Raw genomic sequence first — 21,081 nt, 5'->3', positions numbered from 1 at the left:
ATTTGGTGGTTCAATTTTTTTTTTCTCACAAATAATGGTTCTATTGTCATATTAGACAGTACTAACATCATATTTGACACTTTTCTTACATTTAGTTGTACTTAAAATTTATTTTCTCACATTTGATGGTGCTGTCCTCACATTGTGCAGTATTAATATCACATGTGACTATACTTTTGTCACATTTGATGGTTCTATTGTTACATTAGACAGTACCAACATTACATTAGACCATACATTTCTCACATTCAGTGGTACTTTTGTCACATTTAATGGTTCCCTTTTTTACTCACCAATTACCATAATACTTCTGAAACCTATAAAATGACTGAAATACTCTTAGAACCTAAAAAATGACAGAATCACCCTAAAACTTAAAAAAATTACCAAAAATACTATAAAACCCAAAAAAAATGACCGAAAAAACCATGAAATTTAGAAAATGACCAAAATACCCTTAGGACAAAAAAAATTACCACATGACCTTGAAACTTAAAAAATGACGGAAATTACCATAAAACCTAAAATATGATTAAAATAAGCACGAAACCTAAAATATGGCCAAAATACCCCCTAAAACCTCTATTAACAAGACCAAAATGAAAATAAAAATTTTATACAACCACTCGATTTGCTTGATTTGCAACCCATTGATTTTGAAATTAATGGATTTAAAATGTCTTGATTTGAAATCCATTGATTTTTAAATTCCTTGTATTCGTATTTTTATACAATGAAGGATTTGACAAGATGATGACTAAAAATTTGTCATCATAACTAACTAAAAAATCAATAGACCGTACAGATCGTGCAACTAAAAAATCTGTCATCATTAGACCGTACATTTCCCACATTCAATGGTACTTTTGTCACATTCAATGGTTCCCTTTTGTTACTCACCAATTATCATAATACTCCTGAAACCTAAAAAATGATTGAAATACCCTTAGAACCTAAAAAATGACAAAATCACCCTAAAACTTAAAAAAAATTACCAAAATTACTATAAAACCCCAAAAATGACCGAAATAACCATGAAACTTAAAAAATGACCAAAATACCTTAGGACAAAAAAAAAAAAAAATTACCACGTGACCTTGAAACTTAAAAAATGACGAAAATTACCATAAAACCTAAAATATGACTAAAATAAGCACGAAACCTAAAACATGACTAAAATACCCTCTAAAACCTCTATTAGCAAGACCAAAATGAAAATGAAAATTTTATACAACCACTCTATTTACTTGATTTGCAACCCATTGATTTTGAAATTAATGGATTTAAAAAGTCTTGATTTGAAATCAATTGATTTTTGAATTCCTTGTTTGGGTCTTTTTATACAATGAAGGATTTGACAAGATGATGACTAAAAATTTGTCATCACAGCCAACTAAACATGTTTTTTTGCCAACTATGGACAACTAAAATGTTCTATATCAACATAACGAGAGAACCCAAATGCATGAGTTTTTTTCTCAACATTTAAAATATCAAACTAAAAAATTGTTTCAAAGTTCTTAACGACTAGAAAGTTATATTTCAAGAGAGACGATAAAGTATCCAAAATGTGTTTTTTTTACACAAAATTCAAAACAAAGAAGCCATTGATAGACCAATCGACAAGATAATGACTAAATATCTCCCATCATAGCCAACTAAAAAAATGTCTTGCCAACTCTTGCCAACTAAAATATTTTAGAGAGAGAGAGAGAAAGAGTACCCAAAATACATGGGTTTTTTTTAACAATATTCAAAATCTTAAACTAAAAAATTGTTTCAAAGTGGATCTTTTCTAGACTTTTTTCTTTTTAAAATTGCTTTTTACAATGTTTGAAAACTCAGCAATACAAATCTCTCTCTCTATTATACCGATGAAAGAGGTATAATATCTAGGCGTAAATGCATTTTTAGTCCTTTTATTTTGACGTTTTTCCATTTTAGTCCCTATATTTTATTTTTTTCACTTTTAGTCCCTAAACCAATTAACGCGTTCAATTTTAGTCCTTTTCGTCAGTCAACTGACGGAAATAGCTGAGGTGGCAGCCGGAGCAATTAAAATATTATAAAAAATGCCACATCACCATGACACATCAACATATAAATTTAAAAAATTAATTTATTAATTTTAACTAAATAAAAAAAATAAAAACATAATTAAAAACAATAAAATCAAACCCAAACCCAGAAAATCATACCCAAGAACACGAATTCAGAATTAAAAACAATAAAATCAAATGCCTATGAACACAAGAACAAAAACCCAAAAAATCAAACCCAAGAACAAAACCCAGTTTATTTCAAACAATTAAACTCAAAATAACCCAGAAACCTCAAACAAAACCCAGCCAAACTTAGCTCATTGAATCAAACTCGGCTCTTTGATTTTTTTTTTTTTTTTCTGGTTTCATTTTTTGGGTTTGGGTATTTGATTTTCGGGTTTGATTTTCTGGGTTTGGGTATTCGTTCTGGGTTTCTTATACTCGGCTTCGGATCTAGCCAGCGTTTCCAGCGCTTCTTTCAACTGAGCTTGAAAATTGTCGGCGTCGGATTCTTCTTCGTTTTGGTGGGTTCGAAGCACGGTCTCTAAGGATGAGAGTTAAGCTATCTCACTCGATGGCGAAGCTTGAAGGCAACGGCAGAGTTTGAAGATGACAGCGATAGTGGCAGAGCTTGAAGACGATGGCAGTGATGGCAGTGCTTGAATGTGACGGTGGCAATGGTAGATCTTGAAGGCGATGACGGCGATGACAGAGTTTGAAGACGACCTTTTACTCGCTTGGGTTTGTTGTTGTCGGTTGTGGCTTTTGCTCACTGGGGTTCACTTGTTGTGGGTTGTGGCTTTTGATCACCGGAGTTTTCCACCGTGGGTTGAATCGGTTTTGAGGCTTGGGTTTGAATGGGTTGTGGGTCTGAATAGGTTGTGCTTCTTAGGTTGGTTTTGAAGTTTCAATGGTGTGTGGTGTTGTTTTGGTGATGGATATAAATTTCCGTGGTCGTGGGTTACTGTTGGTGGGTATAAATTTCATGTTCTTGGGTATGATTTTCTGGGTTTGGGTTTGATTTTATTGTTTTTAATTATGTTTTTATTTTTTTATTTAGTTAAAATTAATAAATTAATTTTTTAAATTTATATGCTGATGTGTCATGGTGACGTGGCATTTTTATAATATTTTAATTGCTCCGGTTGCCACCTCAGCTATTTCTGTCAGTTGACTGACGGAAAGGACTAAAATAGAACGCGTTAATTGATTTAGGGACTAAAAATGAAAAAAATAAAATATAGAAACTAAAATAAAAAAACGTCAAAATGTAGGGACTAAAAATGCATTTACGCCTTAAAAGTTTTCTTGGTTTTGCTGCCAAATTGTGAAAACCAAAGAGGCTACAATTTTTTGGATTTACATCAATACACCCATTTCCTTCACAATTTTTTTTACTTTTTTTACTTTTTAACTTTAATTTTTTAACTCCTTTTTTAATATATTTTATTCAATGGTTAAAATTGTTCAACTTTCAATCGCAACCATTCATTTGGTATTGCAACAAGTGCTTATGTGAATCCCAATTTTTTATACCGATGAAAGAGGTCAGCTCCTCTCTGGTTTGTTATTCTTCAGTTCTCTCCCATTTTAATATGGATGAACACCGTGGAAATAAAACAATCCAAACGCCAAAAAAAGAAGCCACAAAATTCTCTCTTTAATTTCTCCACTCTCTTCGTCACTTCACCTCCTTTCTCTGATTATCACTCTTTATCACTCTCTCTCTATCTCTCCAGACAGACCAAACCTGAGCATCGGACTATCAGAGGGCATCAAAACAAAAAGGAACAAAGGATATGAGTTTTGTGCTTGCGATTTTATCATTTTTGGCAAGAGTGGTCCGATTGGGTTCCTCCTAAGAGAAGGTGGAGTTTAAGGATTAGGATAGTAATCTCACATCCATCTTGCACACCAGCATTTTCTTGGCTTCCCCAGCCCTGTGAGAATAGAGATCTTTCACTCCTTTTTGGTCTCTTCAAGCACCGATCTTCTCCATCTAGTAAGCTTTGATCTTGGTGCCAACTCAGCTTTATATGACAAATTATCAAATAAAAAATTGGATGAGAAAGGGGAGAGAGTCTTAAAGGGCACCATGAGGGACAGAAAAGGTCCATAAGGCAGAGAGAGATTTAAAGGTCACCACCATGTCAGACCATCATCTACCTTCATCCCAGGCTCCCGACACCGTTATATTCCACCTGAAACACTACCGGTAGAGGTATTATTAAACAACAAAAAATGATACCAAATATGGTTTAGCTTTTGTTATTTTGGGTTGATTGTTATTAATTTAAGTATTTGGGTTATTGGTTTTGAAGGAGGTTGAGTGATGAAGAAAAGAAGGGCACCATCGAAGATATCTAAAACCCATTTTAGCTCAAATTTGACAGCCATTAAAGGTATTCCCTCTCTCTATTTCTCTTGCCTTCGTTTTCTTTATTTAACGGTTGGATTTACGACCATGGAAGGTACTCTCTTTCTTTGTATTATTCTGCTCTTTTTTCATTTGTTTAAATCTTGTTTGGTTGCTGAGAAACAAGGAGTTTTCTTTTGCTTAAGCGTTGTTTGGTTGTCAATAAAACAGGATGAGAAAAATTGAGCATTTACATATTTTTGTTTGGGTCATATTTCAGCTTTCTTCTATTGGTTGAAGTCCGGTTGGCTGGTTCCCGAGAAAACAGAGAAGAGATGGGGATTTTTTTTTTTTTTTTTTGGGTTTTTGAAGTTCTTTTTGCAACATCTGATTTCTGCTTTTCGTTTGTATATATTTTATTTGCTGCATTATATATTGGTAATGGTAGTTGTGGTATGTATACGGGCATATAGATGTTCTGCCAATAATTTGTTTTAATATGTTTGGACATGGGTTTGCACTTTGCACTAAAGTTATTGTTTGATATGTTACCAAGGAATTCTGTTGACCTACGGCATTTGTCAAGATAAGGTCATACTGTTCCAATTCCTGGGATAAAAGGTATTCCATGCAATATCTAATATCTAATATTTATCATTTTCATCATTTTCCCTATCTAATAGTGTTTTCTATAATAGTCTTAATAAATAAATAAAAGATTAAAAATTACATGAGTTCTGCCTTTGTCTTCTTTGGCTCCCATACCTTCTCAGTTGGCTAAGGATAATGGTTCTGTATTTACTAGAATATTACTTCTACACTTTTAAATCTAGCTTTCTATTAAGTTTTTCACCTTATCATTTCGATGTTATACTTATTTCTTAAAATCTACAATGTCTTTGCAGTGAAGTACTTATTGCTCTTTTGAGTGTGTTCTATTTCAGCAATTATTGCTACTTTTTTTCTCCCCTAATCTAGGTGCTCCAAGAACTCTTTTTGGTCTAAATTTCTACACAGATCTGCCAATTAGGTATGTCAAGACTTTATTTGCAAATTCTTCCTTTTTGGTCTAAATTTTAATAACTATTACTTGAACGATACATGAGATAGGAAATGCTTCGATGGATTGTGGAGCTTGGGTAATTTAGATATTGTCAAAAAGGCAATTGAAAGGCTTGAGTTGTTTGTTATGAAATTAACCATCAAAATACTATCTAGAGCTGTAAAATTGCCACATCATCAGCAACCAGCAGTGTCTTAATGCCCAAAAACGTACGTCCACCCAAAGAGATTGGACAATGAATTGAAACTTTGCCAAGCATGGAAACTGAACGAAAGAGAATTAGTTCCCTCACCACCCCCCCCCCCCCCCCCCCAAAAAAAAAAAATATAAAAAATAAGTTACATAATTAAAAACCAAGTGAGCATGCAAGCTTGGTGTATATTCTCTCTTATAAAATGAAACCAACCAGGGCTAAATTATTTACAGTAAAAAACAATTTAATATGGTATATATAATCAACTGCCTTGACATCACAGGATAAAAAATTCGAAGTTGATATAACAGCTTGATTTTTCAACAAATAAACAATGTAATGTTAGCTAGTATATCCAAATACAAACAACCGAATCAAGATGACCTACCAAAAAAGAAATAATGGACCCTCTGTAAATCAAGAAAAAACTTTAAATGGTAGATAAAACACAATCTTTATGTTTTATATAAAAATCTCTATCATCATGTTACAAATAAAAATTGTAAATATACTGATACTAAGGTGGCCAAAATATCAAGGGCACGATATGAACTTGCTCTAGACAATCCAAAATGAATTAAAATAAGGTGTAGTGAAACACAAGGCATAGAGTTTGTAAGAATATCAATAGAATTTTACCGCACGAGAAAAACGCAATGCATCTCTTTTAGACAAATTCCCATAAGACCATCTTCTCACTTGAAAAGTAGCTCCCTCGATCATTGGTACTGCTGGCACTGAATAATCAGCTCTACGTCGTTTCTGCAATCTCTCCTGAGACTCAGGTCCTTTCTTTTTCCTTTTATTACTCATCTCAGGTTGGTTAGCCTCTGCATAGCTTTTGGTATTTCTTGCAGCACGAGGAACTAGAGCATCCTGAAGGAGAACAAATGTCTAAATGATTAAGAGATTCCAAAAATGAAGAAAGAACCCATAAGCGTAACAAGCAAAACTCAAAAAGGTTAGCACGGCAAAGCACATACTTCAGCGTGGCCTACTGCTTCTGGCTTTATCCAACGACTCCAAAAGCTCCCATCATCTTCAGCACTACCGAAATTGGCAACCTGGATGTAAACAAATAAATATATAAAGGGTTTTAAAAATCATTAACAACCTGTCCGGATTTAAAAGCCTAGAGGAGTGAAAAGTTATTTAAATGAACCCACATATTGCTCCCAACCCCAAAACACTAGAAGAGGGAAAAGTTATTTAAATGAAGTATTTTTTTACATTACTACATTACACACACATTCAGTGCCTTGGAACTATGACCTAACCCTCTCCATCCTATCCATATAAGGGAAGGAGGTACCATTTGAGCTAGCAGTCACTGGCTAACAAAAAAATGTCAAAGTTACTAGAAGAAGAACGACCAAGATTTAGCCACCAAGAAAATGCTTTTATAATCTTGCCTTAAAAGCACTCAACAATTCATTCCCTTGCTCTCCACCAGGTTCCTTCTCTTCAACTTTCTCTGCTCTTTCAAGAATTTCATCAATGTCCATGCTTAAAAGTTTCTTCTTGCTTTCTTCATCATTCTTGTCTTCCTTAAAAAGTTCCTCTGCTCCAAACCTTAAGATAGCCGATAGCTCATTCTGCAATCATGAAAAATACAAGATAAATCAATTCTGCCAAAGGACAAAAAGTACAGCAGTCACTACAAAGTAAAATTCCGAAAGCTGCATTAAGGCCCAAGAAGAAAGAATTGAGCTACAAATGGAAGCTTATAAGCTCACAAACTTCTTGTGTTTCTGCTTCAAAGTTACCATGTAATCCAATGAAATTTGATAATCTTATTGTAACAAATGTCCTTACTTTGTCAAAGAAACTCCCTTTTTTCGATTCTTTCTTCTCCAATCTGCCCTCTGCATTTAATTTTTGGATCACCAAATGGTCAAGAACCTATAGAGGACACATAACACAAAAACATGTAAAATTATTATCTCAAATTTCTGAGGAAAAAAAAAGATTCACGTAAAATGCATGAACATTGGTAAAGATTAAAATGTTTACACGCTCACAGACACGAACTAATGCATCTAAGAATAACTGGCAAAAAAGGAATTAAACAATTTAAAACGTTTTTGTGCAGTATACCATTTTTTTCTTGGCTCGCTCCAGGATATCTTCCTCAACACTTTTGCTTGTAACAAATCTATAGATGTTAACAACTTCTTGTTGTCCAATTCTATGAGCTCTACTCATTGCCTGATGCAAAACAAACAATAATAGTAAACAACACAGTTGAACATATATGCTATTTTTTTTTTTTAAGTAAATAAGAAACTTTATTAATATGAAGAAAGGCACATCCCAGTACACAAGATGCGTACTGGAGATGTTCAATTAAGACAGATTACAAGAGTCTAGAAACTCCAAGAAATTGGAACTCAAGTATCCTGGCGTTACAGCCATCAATCAAACAAAGACCATAAGACAATCATCTGAATGAACATGTCCACTATTAATCATAATCAAGAAGCATGAAGCCCAATGACATAATCACAAGACAACGGGAAGAGAGACTTCATCCAGTACAAACCTGTAAGTCATTTTGGGGATTCCAGTCTGAATCAAATATTATAACTGTGTCAGCCGTTGCAAGGTTGATACCCAGGCCACCTGCCCGAGTTGAAAGAAGGAAGCAGAAATCATCACTCCCAGGAGCATTAAAATGATCCATTGCCTGCTGGCGTAACTCAGACTTTGTACTACCATCAAGCCTCTGAAACTGAAACCCTCTAAGCGACATATACTCAGCTAGGATATCCAGCATTCTGACCATCTACAATAAATCATGTAACCATGACTCAATCACTTTGATGCATGCGAAAGCTCAATACTAGTTCAGAATCTGACACAAGTCACACAATTATAACTCATTAACAATCTCAGTGCAATGTCAATACAGGATGGTACCTAAGAACGTCAGTGAATTATAAAACTATCTAAATTGAACAACTTTAAATGAAAAGTCTTAGGAAGACAAAAATTCAAAATAACTTTGAAGGTTTTTTTTTGTGTGTGGGTGGGGGGGGGGCGGGCGGGGACACTTGTGGAATTTACTACTACTAATGAAAATATAACATGTAACCAATAAAACCCCTTTTAACATGTTAATTCTAAAACTATTCTCCATCTCTTGTCAGAATCCAACTGCATTCCCTTCAAGAATCATACCCAAACAGTGACCTCTTATCATAAACCAGTGCACTACTGCACTCCCTTTAAGAGAGCATACCCTAAAAATCCATTTAATAAAAGTAGCTCTATCTGGCAGAACCAGCCACCTAACAACAGTATCATCAACTCGAGCTTGCTTTATTATGAAAGATGGCATTTTCATTCCCAACGCCAAAATACATATACACAGAAACTGTGCTCCCATTGACAGCTATTTACACCCCTAACCTCGTCAACGTGGGACAAAAAGGGACACATTTTTGTTTAGTTTGATTGGTAGAAAATAAGTACCAAACAGAAACCAACATTGGTACACATTTGCATGCAACTTGTTCAGCTCCCAATAAGTTCATCTAGAATCCATGATAACTGACTTATAAATCAGGTAAGCCAATTACTGGTCTCGAGACAAACTTCCAGTCAGGTAGGCAAATCACATGCCTTAGATGATACAGGGAATCTGCATAAGCCAATATGTCACTTCTACACTAACAGGACAATTACCTGATACTTGATTGATCACTTCCAAAACATATTTCTGATACTTCCAAAATAGTTCAACTAAAATCTAAGTAGCTAAGAAACACCATATAGATATCCATGCACAACAGGTCAAGATAATTTATCCTGCTGATTAGCCTATCTACATGCAAAGATATGAAGACTCAACAAAACAAAACTACAACGTAAAACAATAGACTATTCATAGCTTTTAAGCTACAAATTCAAAGCAATTATTCCAGAAAACAAACCTGGGAAAAAATCAGAACACGATGCTTTGTCTCATGTAATCTAACAAGTAGCTTATCAAGTATGACTAGCTTCCCGCTGCTTAAGATAATTCTCTCCAGTTTACTGCCATCATTTCTTGAGTCCCCACCATAACCATGGTCCGCACTTTCAAACAGGAAAGGATGATTGCAGCATTTCTTCAACTCTACCACAATATTTAAAAGTGAAACCTGGAAAGGAGAGAATATAAATATGTGCCAATTTTTAAATAGTTAACAAGCAAACAGGCATTATTGAACCAATTACAGATTCAGTCAGTTTTATGCCACACAATGCATACTTCCTTTTAATTACTAATGCTATGAAATTATGATGGAGATCTTTTACGGGACATACAGAGATGTTTCTTATAATAATGATAAATGGTGTTCAAGCCTTAAAACCATATAAAGCTAAAGTGTATAATAACCTGATTCCCACGAACACCTTTGTTCAGGTCATGAAAGTTGCGTTCCAAAATCCACTTGTAGTACCTAGATAAAGGCAACCAGCACCAGGTGTGCAGATAGTGAATTTTTGGGGGGGGGGGGTGGTGGTGGTGAGGGAGGGGGTTGCTTGGGAGTTTATATACGTTAGATTATTGTGGTGATGGGTCCTTTTATTTGGAAGTTTTTGGAAGTCATTGCTTTTGGGATCTTGGCTACATGTGGAATTATGGGGTGACATGATAAAGTTACTTTCTGCAATTTTGGGTCTGGGATATCCAATATGCATTTTCTTTAATATACTTAATGTAAGCAACTCCCTTTCTCTTTTACTGGCTTTCTTCATTCCTGTACCTTTTTGCCATGAACATTGAGGGGGAAAGGGGGGGCACCATTTGCCTGTTTTCACTGTGAATATTGAATGAACTAGTGTGTAACAGATCAGGAAAGCATAGCCTTTTTTGTCTGACTCAGTTACAGAAGCTGTTTTGTTGTATGAGATGCTGTGTATCAGTTCAGTTACCAATGCCACTTGTTGTTACTCGTTAATGTGCATGTGGCGAATTTAGTTGTAATTACAATGAAAGAGGACAAAAAAAATATTCATATTATCCACCTTATTGATGAGTATGGCTATATGTTTTGGGAAAATGTTTTTGGAGCTTTTGAGTCTTCTTCTACCTCTATCTTCTCTCTCTCTTTTAAATAATTTTGCTTTGGGGGTCTTGTTTGTGTTTGAGTTTAATGTTTGTTTTGGGGGTCTTTTTTATTGCTGCTTTCGATCTTGGCACAGCTAGTGTAACAACTTAAGGAAAGGCACTAGTCACATTTGAATTGTGCCTCAAAAAGACTAATCTAGTCACAATTAAGGCTCATTGTAGTTTTTTATAAAGCTCAGATCAACTCAGTATATACCCGACTCAGCACACACTCACACAACTCACACTTAACTAATTCAATAAAAATCTAGAGCATTACAATCTCCCCCACTTAAATTCTTGACTTCCTTGTCAGGGCCCAAGTTGTGGGGTATTGTGGTAGAGCCCACACTGTGTTACTAGGTTGGCTTTGGTACCATTTGTAATGACCAAGGAAAAACACTTGTTAGATCTACGTTATACCCTAAAAGGACTATTCTAATCATAATTGAGGCTCCTTGTAATTGTTTACAAAACTCAGACCAAACCAGTATATGCTCAATGTGCGATTCAACACACTCAACTAATTCAATGTCAATCTGCTGCATCACAGCCAGCCTGTTTACTTGTGATTCAAATTTTCATCTTACACTATGTTAGCATGAATGAATATGTTCTTATGACATCACTTCCTAATCTGTGAAGCATGCATATTATAATTTTTATCCTCTTTTAGCCCCAAGCTTTATAATCTATGAAGTTTTATTATTACTTTATATAGGAGGTAATTTAAGGGAATTTGTGGATTGTCAACCTTAGTCTTTTGGAACAAAGGTGCATTGGATTTTGAAGTGGCAATCCAGCATCACGATTTGCTAGGGCAGTAGCTAAGTATGATAATTTGTGCTAGATGTTCAAGGATTGTAGTCATATGGCAATGAGTGCGTTACTTATAATCTTAGGACATGATAGCTGGAAATTGTATTTCTTTGCTCTGTTATGGCAAAGCTCTAATTGTCAAATTTCTCCCACCATTAAAAAAATTAGGTCATGAAATTTGGAAATCAGAGCCAAATCAGCTTCATAGCTGAGGAGGTTGGGGGTGCAGTTGGAGCAGCTCCACCCGAAGCACAGATTGAACTCTTCGATGCTTTGATTGATGGATGTAAAGAAGCAGTTGAAGTAGAAATCCTGGACCCAAAGGTTGGCCTTAGACTTATTCTTTTGTTTCTGTTTCTGTTTCTGTTTTTGTTATGAATGCTTTGCATCCTTTTTGTCTTGTTTGCTCTTGTAATCTAACAAATTTATATGGTAATAATTGATAGGGGCCTTTGTTGGATTTCTTTGGTGTTCCTGTGAAGGCTAATGATCTTATCACTCGTGTTCAAGAGCTTCAACTCCTAGCAAAGCGCATTAGTCGCTATGAAGATCCCATTGCCCAATTCCGGGTTTTGATGTACCTCAAACCTTCAAACTGGTCCAAAGGTTGTGGCTGGAATCAGAGTATGTGTTTCTCCTCCCATTGTACTAATTTTTTCATTTCCTTCCATTATATCATGATTTTAAAGACTGATTTTTCGTTTCTGATAGTTGATGATGCAAGATTGCTTCTGGGAATACACTACCATGGTTTTGGCAATTGGGAAAAGATAAGGTTAGATGAAAGGCTTGGCCTTATGAAGAAGATTGCTCCGGTGGAACTTCAACACCATGAAACCTTTTTACCACGTGCTCCAAATTTGAGAGACCGTGCTAATGCTCTTCTAGAAATGGTAGGCAATCTTTAGCATGTTTATAGATTTGTTGGCCTTTTCCTTTCAATATTTGCTCAACATATAACCATCACTAGTTTCAATAAAATTTCCTTTTTTGAGCTTCAATTGTGAATATGCTGCTCTGGCATTAGGGGTATAAACATCAGAGTGTTTATAAAATTATCTTTTTCTTGCTTAATGTGTCCCTGTTGGGGGGGTAAGTGTTAAATTGTGGATAATCTCATAAGTCCAGTATCAGATTGCTAGGGAGCTTCAGTTGTTCATTTTCTCTTTATTTGGGGTTTAGTGAGTGATGCAGAACACAAGAATAAAATGAGAGATAAAAGGGGAACAAAAGGAACAACAGATCAAATCCTAAGCTTCCCCACCTAGAACATGCCTGCAAACCCTAGGCATCACCACCTAAGGGTGTTTAGCATCACCACCTGGGAGATATATTTTTAAATCATCATAAAATTCTTATTCAAATTGTACTGCCTTTCACCATTACAGGAGTGTCAGTTAAATAGGTTTCAAGGATTATACTAATATGGAAAACATCTAATCAAATCCCTTAAAACCTTCAACATTAATAACCAAATTCAAAAATATAAAAAAAAAAATTGCAAATTAAAAAAAATAAAATCTTGGTTCCTTGCATTAGTGAGTGATCTTTGAAGGTTATTGGTGTGTTATTTTGTTGGAAAGGTTCGTTTCAAAGACATACCAACAAATTGATTTGGAATTCTGATACTCCGAACAAAGTTTCTCTCCAAACTAGTTTGGAGAGAAACTTTTCAAACTTCTCATATATATTTTTTTGGTGTGAATTTTGAAAATTTAACTGTTGAATCTCATGTTCCTTATGTTCTTAACATGCATATCAAATTTCATTCAAATTGGATATTATTTACTATTCGATCAATAAACTTATTTTTTATACACAATTTTAAATTATAAAAATTTGAAAGTTTAACATTTGTTTGATAAGATAGCAATTAATTTTTGATCTTCTTGAAATTTTACATGCATGAAAAATATAATAAGATCATGCAATCTCACGATTAGATTGTCAAAATTCACACTCAATATAGAGATATATGAGGAGTTTGTAAAGTTTCTCTCCAAACTAATTTGGAAAGAAACTTTGTTCTTCTGCTTGTATATTTTAGGTGAACCTTTTGCTTATGTATTGTAGACTTGAGGATTTTCTTCAGTCTAATAGAATTTGTTTATCACAACATCAAAACAAAATCCATAACGATAAGATCGGAATCCTGAAGTATGTGGCCGGACATATCATCTTGCGGTCATTTATTTCATGCAAACTTGAATGTGCCCGTTTCTGTAAAATATGCTGATATCTATTATAGAATGAAGACCACTTTTTTCTTCATGTATTCAACTGGCACCTCCTCCTCTAATAACTTACAGGTGGAGGGTGAGGTGGGTTCAAGACCCATTGGGTATGTGTATAATTTACCAATAAAAAAAAATCACTTTTTGCTTCATGTTAGTATTATTTTTGTTCATGAATTGCATGAACTGATGACTAGGACTTCTGTTGCCAGGAACTTGCAGTTCTTGGAAAGAAAGCAAATGCTAAAGTGGGTCGTAAAACTTCTAAGAAGGAGAGAGAAAATCTTCTGAACACCTCAATCTCTCGTGGCCGGGCTAAGAAAGGAAAGCCTGGATCTCCCAAACTCAACATTCAAATGAACAAAGGAAGACCTCAGAAACCCATGAAACTTGAACCTTTAGTAAAAGAGGAGGGTGAAATGTCGGACAATGAAGAAGTATATGAGCAGTTCAAGGAAGTGAAATGGATGGAATGGTGTGAAGATGTCATGGTTGACGAAATAAAAACCCTGAAACGTCTTCAGAGGTTGCAGACCACTAGTGCTGATCTCCCAAAGGAAAAGGTACATATTAGTTTTAATTTTTCATACTTCATTTGTCATTTTTTATTATTGACTTTATGTTTCATTATCTTCTTCTTCAGGTGCTTTCAAAAATTCGAAATTACTTGCAGCTTCTAGGCCGAAGGATAGATCAAATTGTTTTAGAACATGAGGAGGAACCGTATAAACAAGATAGTAAGTGTTTCTTTATCCTTCATATATTAGTGTGACTGATTGATGTTGCATTTCAATCTAAATTCGGGTCTGTAAGTCGCATGATTCTGTTTTTATGTTATAGTAGTTAATGATCTGTTCTCTTTTGTTCCAAATTTAATCTGATGTTTACAATGTGGTTATTCAATTTTCAGGGATGACCATGCGACTTTGGAACTATGTCTCTACCTTTTCAAATCTCTCTGGTGAGAGGCTTCATCAAATTTACTCAAAACTTAGACAGGAGCAGGATGAGGAGGGAGCGGTTGGCCCTTCCCATGTTAATGGATCCACACATGGTCCTATTGGCCAAGACGGCGACCCCAATTATTTTCCTCCTTTCCCTCGGCAATTTGAGAGGACAAGAGGGTTAAAAAATATGAGTAACTATCAAGTGTCAGAACCAGTTGTCAAGGGTCTTGATACAGGGAAATTTGAAGCATGGAAACGAAGGAGAAGAGCAGAAACTGATAATCATATCCAAGTTCAGCCCCCAGCTCTAAGACCTATGAGTAATGGTGCTCGGGTAGCTGATCCAAATTCATTGGGGATTCTTGGGGCTGGACCATCTGACAACAGACATTTGGGTGGTGAGAAGCCTTTTAGGATGCGTCAGACTGGTTTCCCTCCGAGGCAAGGTTTCTCATCTGGTATCAAGTAGTCTTCATGCTCTCTATGGGAGGGGAGCACAGCTGATTTGAGAATCATGGCTATATGCTCACTTGGTGGCGACTGCTTCAGCCATTATATATTCTCCCTGGAATTTTTTTTCACCCAAGGGAATAAGTGGTTCAGATTCCTATTAGGTATCCTGCGGCTGATCTCAGAAGTATTCATCAAATGGGAATTGCATCCACTGTTCATCAAAGCTGGCTGATGAAGCGAGAGCCAAAAATGCTCTATTTTGTGCAAGGTTCGAGGAGTCTTGCGGCCAATTTTTTTCTTCTTTTGAAGAGTTCAGTAATTTGTTCTCGTAAATAGTGAAAAAAAATATCAGAAAAAGGATTTACCCCATTCAATATATACACACATTAGAAGAGCCTGTTATATGTAATATGCCTTTGATAATTGTACATTATCAAATTTTGCAAAAAATTTTGGATGACTTGTTCATGCCATTTTTTATTTCCATTTGTCCATAAGAAGGTTGATGTTTTTTCGGAGTTTTTCAAATCGTCTTGTAGCTGCTCTTGCTAGAATATGATGTTGCAGCTTTGCACCAAGACCTATATCAGTGTATGTATACACACTATACACTACTATTAACTATAGGTCTTGGGGCAAAGCTGCAACATCATATTCTATCATAATGTCCTGGTTTGTGTTTATGTTTTTGCCTTTTATCTCTCTTGCTGAAAAATGTCTTTGACATGCACTTTGAACAATGGATGTTAAAGATTTCTAGGAAAACAAGAGCAAAGAACAGAGTGCCTGTCATGGGGGCAAGTTTTACTTGGAGATTCGAAATTCAAGATTTGCAATGTGTGTCGAATTGATAAATTCAGTTTCCTATTCATATGGTATGGAATTTGTTTATTGTGGCAGAAAGGAATTTAGTTTTGATTTGTAAACTGTTTATATTAGAAGTTGAACTGGGTAGATCTGTGACACTTTCATAACAGTTTGGATTTCATTAGTTGCTCCATCTGTGTAATTCAGATGTATTCAGTTTCTCCTGTCTTTATTAGCTTCTGATTATTTATTTTTTTGATAAGTAGCTTCTGATTATTTATCGAAGAAAAGTTCAAAACAATTTTGCATTTAGACTGGAGGTCTGCTTTGTTATTGTAAACACCATAAAACCGCTGACATTGCTTTATTCTATTATCTATATTTTATAGTTACAAGGAGTGATTTGAACCATAGATGTCATGGACATACCGGTTTCTAGTACAACCAAAAAGAATTTAGATATCAGCGATAAGGAGTATTGGACAAATATGTACCCCACGCAGCCACGCATATTTCAAAATTAAACCCACAAGTTTTAAGTTTCAGAAAAGAATTTAGATATCAGCGATAAGGAGTATAGGACAAATATGTACCCCACGCAGCCACGCATATTTCAAAATTAAACCCACAAGTTTTAAGTTTCAGAAACAGCCTCAAAATTAGGGGCTGGGAAAAGAAGTAAGAAGCTGCATAAATACAAATTGCTGTGTGGCCAAGGTTCCCACAAGCCAGGTGTGGTTGACAGCACATTATCACTTTATCTTTTACATGGCCTTCTCAACCTCAGACTTCCACATTCCAAAAGACAAGGTGACGAAATCTGAATCTTTTTTTGTTTATTATATGGAGCCCTAACATTTTGCAAAGTTCTTATTTACTACCTCCAGGTTTTTACTTTTCCTAATTAAGCCAACTTGGACTGGATCCTATAATCTGAGTCCTCAATTTGATGCCATTTCCAAGTGCTAATCATAAATACACAAATTATAAGAAAAAAGCCAGAAATAAGTCAATAATAATACTACGTGTGTGTTTGGTTCTAACTTAAAAACCGAACTTATTTTACTATTTAACTTATTTTTGCTACTATTTATAGGTCTCATTGCATTTTTTGGTACTATTCATGAGTTTCATTATACTATTTTAGTTAATTTTTATCTTTATCTATAGTACTTTTAGCAAAAAATTTTCAGTTTCAGCAAAATAAGCGGATTCCAAACTGAATATATAATTACATTTGACCAACATAAAGTTCAGTAGGTCTCTAAAAACAATAATTTTCACCCTGAGTCTACTAGTAAGTATTGCATGAGATTATATAAAATAAATGAAAATACAAGGGCACATGAAAATTTTCAATATAAGAAATAATAATAATATATAAAATATCAACATAATAAATTATGGTACAAAACAACAAATTCAACTCATGAAGATTCTCATATCACTCATTTATTAGCTCTTATCTGCCACGTTTGTGCATGGGTGGGGCCCATAGAAAATGTTTTGATTGGCTCTCCCGCGCTCTTATTATAAAATCAAAAGTCCTCTTTTGTCAAGGTTGAGAATTCAGACTTGTGAGTTCTCTCTGCAAAAGTTAGATTGAGAGAAAGCAAATCCAGCACAGAACATATTCAGGGAAAGAAGATTCTCTTCCAGGTAATTCTTCCATCTTCTTATAATATACATAGTAAAACTTAGGAGGAATTTCTTATGTTTACTATATAAATATTTCAGTGCTTACAAGCCTTAAATAGTTACATGTGTGTCAAGTGTATGTACCATGCAGGTCTTAGTTCTCTGATTGTTTCTGGGTTCAGCTATATTTGGTAGCTGAGTCAGTCTGGTTTTATTGCTGCCAATCTTGTCTATGCTTCTTCTGACAAGAAAATAAGAATAGAATTAAGTAGAAGAAATTAATGAACTAAACAACTAGAAAAAAAAATTTGTTCTTACTTCTCCACGTCATTTTTTTGTTTGTCTTATTCAGTAAGTAGTGGAAGAAGCAAACGGAGGAGTGAATATATCATCTTTGGCATATTGTATTGTTGTATATTGTATTTCTATGGAAATTGTCCTCTATTACTTGGATTTTGAATCTAAAATAAAGCAAAGCCTTTACAATATTACAAGAATCTCTTGCTGCTCTGATATGGAGTAACAGAATATTGGAGTAATTTCTTTTTGTCTGTATTTACTAGCATATGTGTGTCCAATTTATGGTTTTTTTTCTTCTTATTATTAAAAAAATACCACCATTTTTTCTTTATAACTTCGAGGAAATAAATGGTCTAAGAGAAAGAAAGGAAAGGTCAGTTCCATTATCTTTCATCCTATTTAAGGCCCGGAATAGTTTTGGGGAAATATTGGATGAAATTTTAGAATTTTATCTACAATCAAATGTCAGGTTCCCCTTAGTGGCTTAGTTCTTATCTCTTTTTTCAAGTAGTACAAAATACTTCTTATCAAGAAAGTAGAATGTTATGACATTGAACTTTTTGTCACCTTGTGTTTTTTTTCCCTAGTACTCTATTTGACTATATGGGTCTCTAAATGACTAAATGTAACTTTTTAATATTAGAATCTGTTTGAATACTGCTTATTACTGAAAATTGAAAACTAAAAATTAAAAATACAGTAGTAAAATAATTTTTAAATGTGTGAATGGTATTGTGGGACCTATTTTTAACTTAACATTTGCGTTTTTCAGTACTTGCCAGTCCCGTGAACAGTGCACAGGACTCACAGAAAAAATGCCAAACCAAAATTTTTTCCTTTTCAATGCAATCCAAACTCAACCTTACTCAAATAATTACTATTTCAAATGTGTAACCAATTGTGTTTGGATATAAATTCAAATTCTCACTTCCAAAATAACTAAGTATTAACTCCAAAAAAAAAAAAAAAAAAAAATCCAACTAAAGCTATAAGAGGAAGAGAGACATCTCATGATGGGGAATTAAAAAACACAACACTAGAATATATTAACCCAAATTAGAGTTATAAAAAAACATAATAATTCGTCAACCTGAAGTAAAGCTAAAAGAAAGAATAAAAAATTGAGAGAGAGAGAATAAATTTTTTTTTTTTTTTGGAGAGAATGTGAGAGATGATAAAAAATTTATAGAAAATAAGGTGAGAAGAAAAAAAGTAAAAATAAAAGATATAGTAATAAATACCAAATTATCTAAATCATACGATGTAATATAATAACATTATATTTGTATATAACATCTTTATAATGCAATAGGATAATATCTATGAAATCCAAGAAAAAAGATAACTTAAAAACATAAAACTAAATCACATCAACTCAAAGTAGAGTTTTAAAAAACACAAAAATTAATCAACCTAAAGTAGAGATGCAAGATAAAAAAAAAAAATTCACCAAAAAAATGAAAAAAAAGGAGAGAGAGAAATAACATTTTTGTGTTGCAAATTTATAGTAAGAGGACATAAATAAAAAGAGCCAAAAATAAAGGAAGATAAAAGGATAGAAGAAGAATGATATTAAGGTATAGATAGTAATAGGGAGATGAAAAGGTAAAAGAGAGGGGAACTATTAGAGAAAGTGTAACAATAAATTGAGAATTAATATAAGAAGAAAAAAAATTAAAGATAAGAGAGAGATAAAGAGTTGGAAATAAGTGGATGACGTGACTACCGATGTGGCTTAACAGAAGCCTAGCAATAATAAATATTACGCTTTATTTTTTTGGATATAAATAAATATAGATGAGGTATTTTAAGTTTTGACTTCATAAGTCCTGTACTTGCAGTAACAGAATTGTACTTGTAAGGACCTTACACAAATGGATAATGGAAATAAGTCAAGATTAATATTTTCATGTGTTTTTGCAGTTGATGTGTTTTGGCACTCAAACGTGTCAAGAAAATTGTTAGGATTCAATTCCATACTGATATTTCAAGGGGGGAAAGATGGACTATGTTTATGGACCAGGAAGGAACCATCTCTTTGTTCCGGGCCAGTCAATATCCCGGAACCTGTCATTCGTGCCATGAACAGAAACAATGAGGATTACCGCTCTCCGGCAGTCCCAGCATTGACAAAAACTCTGCTTGAGGATGTGAAGAAGATTTTCAAGACTACTTCTGGAACCCCATTTCTGATCCCTACCACTGGTACTGTGATATTGATGTGGTTATAGCACTTTTTTTTTTTCATTAAGTCATATATGGGGTTTTGTTTTATAGATTTGAATTACATTGAATCTTAATAAACATAAGGTTTAATATCATTTTCATTTTCTGTTACCAATCTTAAAGTTGACTTTTAAATATGAAGGATGGAGCATATGTCTAGGCACATTTCTAAAATACCAAATGCATACCTGTAATTTTGTTTCAAGCTTAACATCCACACTAGGTTGGGAATATTAGATACAATTTGATGCATTTTGGTTATTTTTGTATCTATTATGTATTTATGTGTTAAACAATGTTGTTCTGTTTCAGGTACTGGTGCATGGGAGAGTGCACTTACTAACACATTATCTCCTGGAGATCGGACTATATCTTTCCTCATTGGTCAATTCAGTCTGCTCTGGATTGATCAGCAGCAGCGCCTTAACTTCAATGTTGATGTCATCGAAAGTGAATGGGGCCAAGGTGCCAACCTAGACATCCTGGCATCAAAACTTGCAGCAGATAGTGGACACACTATAAAGGCAATTTGCATTGTTCACAACGAGACAGCAACAGGGGTTACTAATGACTTGTCTAAAGTGAGAAAACTCCTTGGTAAGTGTATCATCTAATGAATTTTGGAGGTAAAAATAGTCGTAATGTTTTGATGAAGTTATGACCCTTTAACCCATTTAAACCAACCAAACCAAGGAAAACATTTGGCTTTGGATATCTCTTTGGTGAGATCCAAATCATCATTCTTCAATACTTCTATCTTGGTGGGTGTCATTGATCAATACACAAACCCATTAAAGTATTTACTAGTTACAGTGGTGCACTAGTGACTTAGAATTTGTCAGAACACATTTTCTTTTTGGGTAAGTTTTTGGAACACATTTGGTGATTGAGTGTTTTTTTTTCTG

At 34.3% G+C, this 21,081-nt stretch overlaps 3 protein-coding genes across 3 annotated transcripts; 2 read left to right on the top strand and 1 right to left on the bottom strand.

The window, feature by feature from the left end:
- Window positions 1-6,260: 6,260 nt before the first annotated feature.
- On the bottom strand, window positions 6,261-10,137 carry LOC136068304 (protein CHROMATIN REMODELING 5-like). The gene is made up of 8 exons (XM_065775281.1): window positions 10,039-10,137; window positions 9,590-9,799; window positions 8,197-8,439; window positions 7,752-7,862; window positions 7,470-7,556; window positions 7,067-7,249; window positions 6,638-6,718; window positions 6,261-6,530 (listed from the first exon to the last, which is right to left on the bottom strand). Exons 3-8 carry the CDS (start codon window positions 8,437-8,439, stop codon window positions 6,279-6,281), a joined length of 957 nt encoding a protein of 318 aa, XP_065631353.1. The 5' UTR covers window positions 9,590-9,799; window positions 10,039-10,137; the 3' UTR covers window positions 6,261-6,278.
- A 1,568-nt stretch (window positions 10,138-11,705) lies between these two features.
- Window positions 11,706-15,685, top strand: LOC136068303 (protein CHROMATIN REMODELING 5-like). The gene is made up of 6 exons (XM_065775280.1): window positions 11,706-11,895; window positions 12,018-12,195; window positions 12,283-12,464; window positions 14,018-14,368; window positions 14,449-14,542; window positions 14,716-15,685. Exons 1-6 carry the CDS (start codon window positions 11,743-11,745, stop codon window positions 15,219-15,221), a joined length of 1,464 nt encoding a protein of 487 aa, XP_065631352.1. The 5' UTR covers window positions 11,706-11,742; the 3' UTR covers window positions 15,222-15,685.
- A 1,866-nt stretch (window positions 15,686-17,551) lies between these two features.
- LOC111997815 (serine--glyoxylate aminotransferase) lies at window positions 17,552-20,773 on the top strand (the record flags this gene model as incomplete). The annotated part of the gene is given in 4 exon segments (XM_065775279.1): window positions 17,552-17,671; window positions 19,874-19,994; window positions 19,997-20,155; window positions 20,489-20,773. Coding segments are annotated over 3 exon segments (487 nt in total), but the record flags the coding sequence as incomplete, so codon positions are not given.
- Between the last annotated feature and the right edge of the window lie 308 nt (window positions 20,774-21,081).

The sequence above is a fragment of the Quercus suber genome, unplaced genomic scaffold (assembly GCF_002906115.3).
Source record: "Quercus suber isolate HL8 unplaced genomic scaffold, Cork oak 2.0 scaffold_108, whole genome shotgun sequence".
NCBI lineage: Eukaryota > Viridiplantae > Streptophyta > Magnoliopsida > Fagales > Fagaceae > Quercus > Quercus suber.
The sequence above is the reverse complement of the archived record's forward strand: the minus strand, read 5'-3'. Positions and strand labels throughout refer to the sequence as shown.

Excerpts from the sequence above, each read along its gene's own strand:
- LOC136068304 (XM_065775281.1), bottom strand. The coding sequence starts at position 8,439 with ATGGTCAGAATGCTGGATATCCTAGCTGAGTATATGTCGCTTAGAGGG. Across the intron at positions 7,557-7,751 it reads AGCGAGCCAAGAAAAAAATG|GTTCTTGACCATTTGGTGAT; the intron begins GTATACTGCACA and ends TGTCCTCTATAG. Across the intron at positions 6,719-7,066 it reads AATTGTTGAGTGCTTTTAAG|GTTGCCAATTTCGGTAGTGC; the intron begins GCAAGATTATAA and ends GTTTACATCCAG.
- LOC136068303 (XM_065775280.1), top strand. The coding sequence starts at position 11,743 with ATGAAATTTGGAAATCAGAGCCAAATCAGCTTCATAGCTGAGGAGGTT. Across the intron at positions 12,465-14,017 it reads CTAATGCTCTTCTAGAAATG|GAACTTGCAGTTCTTGGAAA; the intron begins GTAGGCAATCTT and ends TTCTGTTGCCAG. Across the intron at positions 14,543-14,715 it reads GGAACCGTATAAACAAGATA|GGATGACCATGCGACTTTGG; the intron begins GTAAGTGTTTCT and ends TTCAATTTTCAG.